At 39.2% G+C, this 9,946-nt stretch overlaps 1 protein-coding gene across 1 annotated transcript in view; it reads left to right on the top strand.

Annotated features, from left to right (window-relative positions):
• The first annotated feature begins 7,531 nt into the window (after positions 1 to 7,531).
• Positions 7,532 to 9,946, top strand: part of ADM (adrenomedullin) — a 2,620-nt gene continuing 205 nt past the window's right edge. Inside the window, exons 1-4 of the mRNA XM_053688936.1 lie at positions 7,532 to 7,616; positions 8,111 to 8,222; positions 8,337 to 8,480; positions 8,789 to 9,946. The exon at positions 8,789 to 9,946 is cut by the window's right edge and continues 205 nt beyond it. Of these exons, the coding sequence (XP_053544911.1) occupies positions 8,125 to 8,222; positions 8,337 to 8,480; positions 8,789 to 9,179 (633 nt within the window). The 5' untranslated portion in view covers positions 7,532 to 7,616; positions 8,111 to 8,124 and the 3' untranslated portion in view covers positions 9,180 to 9,946. The remainder of the gene's footprint in view (positions 7,617 to 8,110; positions 8,223 to 8,336; positions 8,481 to 8,788) is intronic.

Raw genomic sequence — 9,946 nt, 5'->3', positions numbered from 1 at the left:
TTTCCCTCCTTGTAAATCTCACATTTGATGATGGACCACAGGTTCTCAATGGGGTTCAGATCAGGTGAACAAGGAGGCCATGTCATTAGATTTTCTTCTTTTATACCCTTTCTTGCCAGCCATGCTGTGGAGTACTTGGACACGTGTGATGGAGCATTGTCCTGCATGAAAATCATGTTTTTCTTGAAGGATGCAGACTTCTTCCTGTACCACTGCTTGAAGAAGGTGTCTTCCAGAAACTGGCAGTAGGACTTGGAGTTGAGCTTGACTCCATCCTCAACCCGAAAAGGCCCCACAAGCTCATCTTTGATGATACCAGCCCAAACCAGTACTCCACCTCCACCTTGCTGGCGTCTGAGTCAGACTGGAGCTCTCTGCCCTTTACCAATCCAGCCACGGGCCCATCCATCTGGCCCATCAAGACTCACTCTCATTTCATCAGTCCATAAAACCTTAGAAAAATCAGTCTTGAGATATTTCTTGGCCCAGTCTTGAAATTTCAGCTTGTGTGTCTTGTTCAGTGGTGGTCGTCTTTCAGCCTTTCTTACCTTGGCCATGTCTCTGAGTATTGCACACCTTGTGCTTTTGGGCACTCCAGTGATGTTGCAGCTCTGAAATATGGCCAAACTGGTGGCAAGTGGCATCTTGGCAGCTGCACGCTTGACTTTTCTCAGTTCATGGGCAGTTATTTTGTGCCTTGGTTTTTCCACACGCTTCTTGCAAACCTGTTGACTATTTTGAATGAAACGCTTGATTGTTCGATGATCACGCTTCAGAAGCTTTGCAATTTTAAGAGTGCTGCATCCCTCTGCAAGATATCTCACTAATTTTGACTTTTCTGAGCCTGTTAAGTCCTTCTTTTGACCCATTTTGCCAAAGGAAAGGAAGTTGCCTAATAATTATGCACACCTGATATAGGGTGTTGATGTCATTAGACCACACCCCTTCTCATTACAGAGATGCATATCACCTAATATGCTTAATTGGTAGTAGTCTTTCAAGCCTATACAGCTTGGAGTAAGACAACATGCATAAAGAGGATGATGTGGTCAAAATACTCATTTGCCTAATAATTCTGCACTCCCTGTAAGGAGAGACAGACGGAGTGAGAGAGAGAGAGAGAGAGAGAGAGACAGGTGGATAGAAAAAGAGAGATGGATAGAGAGAGACACACACAGAGGGGAGAGACAGAGACACAGAGGGGAGAGAGAGAGAGACACACACACACACAGAGGGGAGAGAGAGAGACACAGAGGGGAGAGAGAGACACACACAGAGGGGAGAGAGAGAGACACACACAGAGGGGAGAGAGAGAGAGAGAGACAGACAGAGGGGGGAGAGGGAGCAAGAGAGACACAGAGGGGAGAGACAGAGAGGCAGAGGGTAGAGAGAGAGACAGAGTGGAGAGAGTGACACACAGAGGGGAGAGAGAGAGACACAGAGGGGAGAGAGAGAGAGAGAGAGAGAGAGAGAGAGAGACAGACAGACAGACAGAGGGGGGAGAGATAGAGAGCGAGAGAGACACAGAGGGGAGAGACAGAGAGACAGAGGGGAGAGAGACAGAAGGGTGGAGAGAGACAGAGGGGAGGGAGAGAGAGACAGAGGGGGAGAGAGAGAGACACAGAAGGGAGAGAGAGAGACACAGAGGGGAGAGAGAGACACACAGGGGGGGGGGAGAGAGAGACACACATACACAGAGGGGAGAGAGAGACACAGAGGGGAGAGAGAGAAAGACACAGAGGGGAGAGAGAGAAAGACACAGAGGGGAGAGAAAGAGACACAGAGGGGAGATAGAGAAAGACACAGAGGGGGGAGAGAGAGACACAGAGGGGAGAGAGAGAGAGAGAGAGAGAGAGAGATACAGAGGGGAGAGACAGAGAGACAGAGGGGAGAGACAGAGAGACAGGGAGGGAGAGAGAGAGACAGGGGAGGGAGAGACAGAGAGACAGGGGAGAGAGAGAGACAGAGGGGAGAGACAGAGAGGCAGAGGGGAGAGACAGAGAGACAGAGGAGAGAGACAGAGGGGAGAGACAGAGGGGGAGACAGAGAGACAGAGAGACAGAGAGGAGAGAGAGAGACAGAGGGGAGAGAGAGACAGAGGGGAGAGAGAGACAGAGGGGAGAGAGACAGAGGGAAGAGAAAGAGGAGAGAGAGACAGAGAGAGAGAGACAGAGACGAGAGAGAGAGAGAGACAGAGACGAGAGAGAGAGAGACAGAGACGAGAGAGAGAGACAGAGGGGAGAGAGAGACAGAGGGGAGAGAGAGACAGAGGGGAGAGAGAGACAGAGGGGAGAAAGAGAGAGAGAGAGAGAGAGAGAGAGAGACAGAGGGGAGAGAGAGAGGGGAGAGAGAGAGAGAGAGAGAGAGAGAGAGAGAGAGAGAGAGAGAGAGAGAGAGAGAGAGAGAGAGAGAGAGAGAGAGAAAGACAGAGGGGAGTGAGACAGAAGGGTGAGAGAGGGAGGAGAGACACACATAAGTGAGGAGAGAGGGAACACTGAAATGGGGGAGGCACCACTGAATGTTTAAGTAATATTTTAAGTGACTATCAAATGCTAATAGTCTACAATCTATTTTAAATATTTGAAACAGAACAGCACATATGAATGGGAGTATTAATAAATTATTATTTGTTGTCTACATCAGGGTTGTCCAACATACACCTAAGGAATCCCTGGTTTAAATGAAATACTATAGCTGCAGGAGCCATGGAGATTATTTGCTATAACTCATTCTAAACTGCTTGGTTTCATTTTACATTACCATGCTTTTGGTCTAGCTTGCAAAGTTTGAGTAAACAAAATAGAAAAACGATCCTTAAACTGCTGTAAATGAGTAAAAAAAAACAAAAACACTAAACCACATTCATTAAATTATCATTTTCACTTTCAGCAAAATCTAAGGTTGCAGAACTTACTTCAATAAAATGTGGCTAAAACACTGCTCTCTGCAAGTCTGCATCTCTTCCTGCTCTGTAAGGAAGTGACAGTGGAACATTCCACTGCACTTGGAGGGGAAGTAAGGAACTCTCTTTTTTATTGAATCAAAGCTGGCAGCTGCACAGGGCAGCAACAAAATAAATGAAAGTATTTTTTTTCCGTTTTTGTTTTGTTTTATATGATTTAACATCCAGCCCCAACCCTAAGTTCCCCTGACTGATACCTCTCACTGGATTGGGTCAGCCCCAAAGAAGCCTGCCTCAAATAAGCACTTATGGGCCATGCAATGATTTTAACCACTTTCATCCAGTAGGTGGCGCAGCATGTTGTGTAATGGAGGGCAGACCTGCTTGTGCCTCTCCATTGCACAACATGTAGCTGTGAAAAAAAATTGCTGGAAAAAAAAATCACAATATTTTTTTTTTTTTTTTTTTTTTTAAAGCCAATAAAAAATATATATTTTTGCCCATATGAGAGGTGAAGCCCTGCCTCACCTGCCTCTAGTGACTGCACATCACTGCCTTAAACCTACACAATGATATATTTTGCTATCTCAGTAAAACAGATCATTATGTAGGTTTTAGGGACGGTAAAACAGATCACAATGTAGGTTTTAGGGACGGTAAAACAAATCACAATGTAGGTTTTAGGGAGAGTAAAGCAGATCATTCTGTAGGTTTTAGGGATATTATAACAGATCATTCTGAAGGTTTTATGGACAATAAAGCTGAGATCATTCTGTAGTTTTTAGGAACAGTAAAAGAGATCATTCTGTAGTTTTTAGGGACATTAAAACAGATCATTCTGTAGGTTTTATGCACAGTAAAACAGATAAATGTGTAGGTTTTAGGGACAATAAAGTTGAGATAATTCTCTAGGTTTTAGGGACAGAATATGGACATTTGATCATTGTAAAACCAACTTTAACTCTCAAATCGTTAAGTTATCAAAGACTTGACGAAAAATAAAAAGATTCTCAGTGTAATATCATTTTGGAGAGTCACAAAAGCTGTAAAGGGGAACTGGTCATACTATAACTCCGGAGGAATTTCTGCAGTTAAGAAATGTATTGTCTTTCACACACAAATGCAATAATTGTTCTTGGTCATTACCATAACCCTTTATTTAATTTTTTTTGTAAATATGATATCTAGATGTGCTGTTCTCCGGATCTACAGAATCTATTATAATGATGGACTGATCATTTCAGTGGATCCTGACTGATGGGGCAATAATGTCTTAGAGTTAAGGACAACACAGCATCAAAGTATCAAGTTAAGAGTCCCAGACCCATTAGGTTGTGCTAAAGGAATCCACAGTAAAACTGAGATCATTCTGTATGTTTTAGGGACAGTAAAACAGATCATTCTGTAGGTTTTAGGGATCTGTTTTGCTTTCCCTAAAACCTACAGAATGATCTGTTATACTGTCCCTAAAACCTGCAGAATGATGTTTTACTGTCCCTAAAACCTACAGAATGATCTGTTTTATTGTCCATAAAATCTACAGAATGAATTATCTGTTTTATTGTCCATAAAATCTACAGAATGAACTGTTTTAATGTGTCTAAAACCTACAGAATGATGTTTTACTGTCCCTAAAACCTACAGAAGGATCTGTTTTACTGTCCCTAAAACACACAAAATTATCAGTTTCACTGTCCCTAAAACCTACAGAATGATCTGTTTTAGTGTCCTTAAAACATACAAAATGATCTCAGTTTTACTGTCACTTAAACCTACAGAATTATCTGTTATGCTGTCCTTAAAACCTACAGAATTATGTTTTACTGTCCCTTAAACCTACAAAATGATCAGTTTTACTGTCCCTAAAACCTACAGAATGATCTGTTTTACTGTCCCTAAAACCTACAGAATGATCTGTTTTAATGTGCCTAAAACCTACAGAATGATCTGTTTTACTGTCCCTAAAACCTACAGAATGATCTGTTTTAATGTGCCTAAAACCTACAGAATGATCTGTTTTACTGACCCTAAAACCTACAGAATGATCTGTTTTAATATGCCTAAAACCTACAGAATTATGTTTTACTGACCCTAAAACCTACAGAATGATCTGTTTTACTGTCCCTAAAACCTACAGAATGATCTGTTTTACTGTCCATAAAACCTACTGAATTATCTGTTTTATTGTCCCTAAAACCTACAGAATGATCTGTTTTACTGTCCCTAAAACATACAGAATGATCTCAGTTTTACTGTGGATTCTTCTAGCACAGCCTAATGGGTCTGGGAGTGGACTCTTAACTTGATAGTTTGATGCTATGTGGTCCTTGAAACATTATTGCCCCATCATTCAGGATCCACTGAAATGATCAGTCGATCATTATAATATATTCTGTAGATCCGGTGCACAGCACATCTAGATATCATATTTATAAAATAAATAAATAAAGGGTTATGGTAATGAACAAGAACAATTATAGCATTTGTGTGTGAAAGACAATACATTTCTTAACTGTAGAAATTCCTCCGGAGTTATAATATGACCAGTTCCCCTTTACAGCTTTTGTGACTCTCCAAAATGATATGACACTGAGAATCTTATTTTATTTCTTATGGCATCAAGTCTTTGATAACGATTTGAGGTTAAGTTGGTTTTACAATGATCCCATTTCTATATTCCATTTCCTGACGTCTACTTACATTATTTATACCCAGATAACTTTGGGAGAATAAACCTATAATCCCTATAGGGCATGAAGAGGTACAGAACACTATCATTTAATAGCTATTTCAGATATTATGCAATATCTGACAAGGATTAAATCACTTAAATATTTCCATCAATTGCATTTTTGGTTTAAACCCAAAATAGTTAGCGAGAGAAAGCCAAACCCTCTGCCTTACATAATTAGGTAGATGAGTCTTTGTCCTGGGGGCTATATCAGATTCTATGAGTCAATACAATGTTATTTATACTGGTATCAGTAAAAAGTAAAGTCAAATCATCTTGCAAAAAATATTATTTAAAATGTGACTCTCATTCATGTATCCTTTTATGAGGACTGATGCATTAAGTAAAACATTAGATGTTATTTGAATATATTATGGTAAGATAACATTCTCTGTACTGATAATGACAAAGGGTAGAACTAGCATCCTGCATTCCTAAGGTGAAACCACATAGTGCACGTATCAGATATTGCCCAATGCTAAGTGATTAGTTAGGGCTCTCTCATTTATACTCCAGCACTACTCTTGCGTTAGATTAGAAATTTGGGCAATGAAATACAATTGTAAATTTACACAAGAAAGGTTTTTTTATTTTGTAACATAAATGAGCATATCTGTGGCTATTATTACTCCATAACTCCACAAGTCACAGTGTCTCTAGTGTAAGAAAATATATAGCTTCATAATTACATTGTTATGTTGTTAATAGCGCTCAATGGAGCCAAAATTGTCTTAATTTATTGGTCTCTTAAGTACATAGGTATAGATAGATTAGATAGATACATGATAGATAGATATATATAGGTAGATTAGATAGATTAGATAGATACATGATAGATAGATAGATAGATAGATAGATAGATAGATAGATGATAGATAGATAGATAGATATAGATATATAGGTAGATTAGATAGAGATACATGATAGATATATATAGGTAGATTAGATAGATTAGATAGATAGATAAATAGATAGAATAGATAGATAGATAGAGAGATAGATGACAGATAATAGCTGTGATAGACAGACAGACAGACCGATAGATGTATAAATAGATAACAGACAGACAGATATATATATATATATATATATATATATATAGACAGATAGACCGACAGACAGAGAGATATATATATGACAGACAGATAGATTCATGATAGATAGATAGATAGATAGATAGATAGATAGATAGATAGATAGCCAGACAGATAGATAGATAAATAAATGGATAGATACAGGCAGACAGATAGATAGATAGATAGATAGATAGATAGATAGATAGATAGATAGATAGATAGATAGATCGATGACAACAGATATATAAATGACATAAAGATAAAGATAAAAGAAAGACAAAAAAGAAAGAAAAATAATTACATTTAATTAGATGGAAACTGAGAATAACTAGATATGTCTCATATTTGTCTCTGTGTCTGTCCATCTGTAATAAGTAATTGATATGTTTACCACAGAACTGGATATTACACTAAAAACAACTGCATGAACAATACATTTTAAATAATAATTCCATTTCCCTATCATACATTAAGGAACCTATGTCTACATCTGCACTCTAAAGCGACAGAATGTGCCCCAGACTAGCATTTTTCAATATCAGTCCTTATTAGGCAAACTAGAGGCACCTCTAACCATGAGCTAAACAAACTCTCTGTATTGTCAATAAACAGCTTATATTTCAGTATTACTTTATCATGGTCAGAGTTATTTACAGAAATATTACCATAGAAAATTAATTGGGGCCATAAATGCTGTAGATATTATCTTGCATTGTTGGAGTGCTGAAGCCTTTCACTGTGGATGTGCCACGCCCACACCCGGTGTATATCTATATAAAGCAGCTCTCTAGCACAGGAGAGTCAGTAGGTTTTATACAGAGACAGAGAGTGCAGCTTTGCATTGATATTGGATTACTCACTCTTTGGGAAAAGCCCTTTCTTTTGTGGATTATCACTGCACACACAGGTATGCATTGTGTTTTCTATCTTAAATGGATGTGATTGTGATTCTTTTAAGCTTCTGCTTTTTGTTTGTTTTTTTAGCAATGCTTTTGTTTTCCTGTATTTTCCAATGGAAAATTTCAGGCTTGCAGACTTTTCCATGTGCACTGCAGGTGTAGCCTAAAAGTATTAAGAATTTCCTATAAAATTGGATTTTAGTGTTACAGAGATGTAATTCATGATGAAACAAAGATAGAGGTGCAATGTGCTATCCAAAGTTTAGTTGTAATTGAAATAACAAGCAGAACATGGCACTTTGGCACCCAGTCACTTTTCATTATCTTTGCAGAAAAGGCTCGTTAGTTACAAAGTTTTATGAATGGTTTTGTTAGCTCATAAACCAATTCTAAACAAATCATCAAAGAGATCAGTAAAGTTTATTATAAGGATAAGTAGCTAATGCACTCCATATAATACCTTAGACAACTCTGTTAAAATTACCTTATGTTTCTCCACTAGGACCTCGTCCAAAAATGGAATTGGCTCATATTATCTTACTACAGTTAAGCTATCTGACCTTTCTGGGTGCAGTTGCAGAAAAAGTCGAATTTGCTCCTGGAGAGAAAAAGAAGTGAGTATTATTACTACAAACTGTTATTATAGATGTCTGTGATTCCTAGTAATGCATTGCAGTGTTATGTATGATGCATGGGTGTTTCACTAACCAAACCTGCTCTGTTTGCAGATTGAGTCTAATCCTGAATCAAGCCAGAAGGGATTTAAATACATCTTACAAAATCAAATCTACAGCCCAAATAACTGATGCAACTTCAGGATCCTCTTTCATCAAAGAAGAGAGTACAAAAGATCTATTTATGTCTCAGAGCAGGTAATTGACTATTTGCATCCATATATACTGTTATCTGCTTGTACATTCCCATTAGTGTTTCACAACCTCAGGGGTAAGGGTTGCATTTTTTTGGTGTAAGCATTTTCAGCACATATTGATGTAGGCAGGAGGTGGGGGGTGTTTGTGTAGGTGAAGTTTTCCAAACTTCATGCACTAGAAGGGTGATTGATTTAGAACAGTTTACAGATGTTCTGCTATGGTTGGTTGTTTTTTTGTTTTTGTTCTTTTTTTGAGTGTGAAATGTGGACACAGTTCTTATAGTGGGTTTCTGTTTTTTGTTGTTGCAGCAATGAAGCTCACGTTCGTGTGAAGAGGTACAGACAAAGTCCACACCTCCACCACTTCCAAACTGTACGAATTGGCTGCAGATTTGGTACCTGCACAGTTCAGAACTTGGCTCACCAGATCTTCCAGTACACAAACAAAGACAAGGATGGAACAGCTCCAGTTAACAAGATCAGTCCTCAAGGCTATGGCCGGAGGAGAAGGTCTATCCCTGAGAAAAAGCTTCTTCTGCCTGTTGTGGACGGTAAAATGAAGCCAAGCTGGATCCGCAACAACGGACTCAGAAGCCCTGTAAAACAACAGCTCGTGGACTTTAGTACTACACCAAGACCAAGCTCTTACACAGGGACCAGGACAAAGGGCAAGATGTGGGAATCATTGCTCAGGACTTAAAGCAGAAGTAATTGGAGTTGTATCAAACCTAAACAATGTAGTGGTTATTTGTACTGCCTGGAAAGGAGCACACAATTCCCGGTGCAAAAGTCTACTGAAGCCCCAGAAAGATATGGGGATGAAGAGCAAAGGAAACTAGAAATGGAATATGACTTAACAGTATTGGGGTTAAATGAAGACGGAGGTGTCCAGTTATGTGGACTCTTCACCTACCAACCACCTTGTAGGGCCAATGTGGAATATTTCTAATGTTTGCACTTGTCGTAAAGACTTCTTAGTAACTCAGCACTGAAGGGACACACACTACACAGGAGGAGACATTACAGACTAAATAGCTACTGTATCTGGGATTGAGGCATTGGCTGTAGGAGAAACTAAGGTCAAGCATTCCTCTAGGCTCGTCTGCAAGTGTTTTTGAAGGCTCCTGAAGATCTATTGTCGACCTCAGTGAGGGACCAAGGGGTCCCATTTCCTTTTATCTCTAGCTGCTAGAGAATGAGACTCAACATACAGTGTTGATGGCACCTCGGGCAGCAAGGGGTTAACACTTTCCCCCCTCTTGCCTTGTTCTGTCACTGCCAATGGACTTGTTACAAAGAGACTAAAGACTGTGATTCACGATGCCATTAAAGGGCAATTTTGATGGACATTTGCTGGTTCCTTGTGAACTGTGTCAGGTACTTGAAGTTCAACCCTTAAGTGCAATGTTTTTTAATATGTATGTTATAGTAAATATCTATATTTAAATGCTACTGTTTTATGTGTGT

This window comes from Bombina bombina, chromosome 7, assembly GCF_027579735.1.
Source record: "Bombina bombina isolate aBomBom1 chromosome 7, aBomBom1.pri, whole genome shotgun sequence".
Taxonomy (NCBI): domain Eukaryota; kingdom Metazoa; phylum Chordata; class Amphibia; order Anura; family Bombinatoridae; genus Bombina; species Bombina bombina.
Note: the sequence above shows the minus strand (reverse complement) of the source record. Positions and strands in the feature narration are given on the sequence as shown.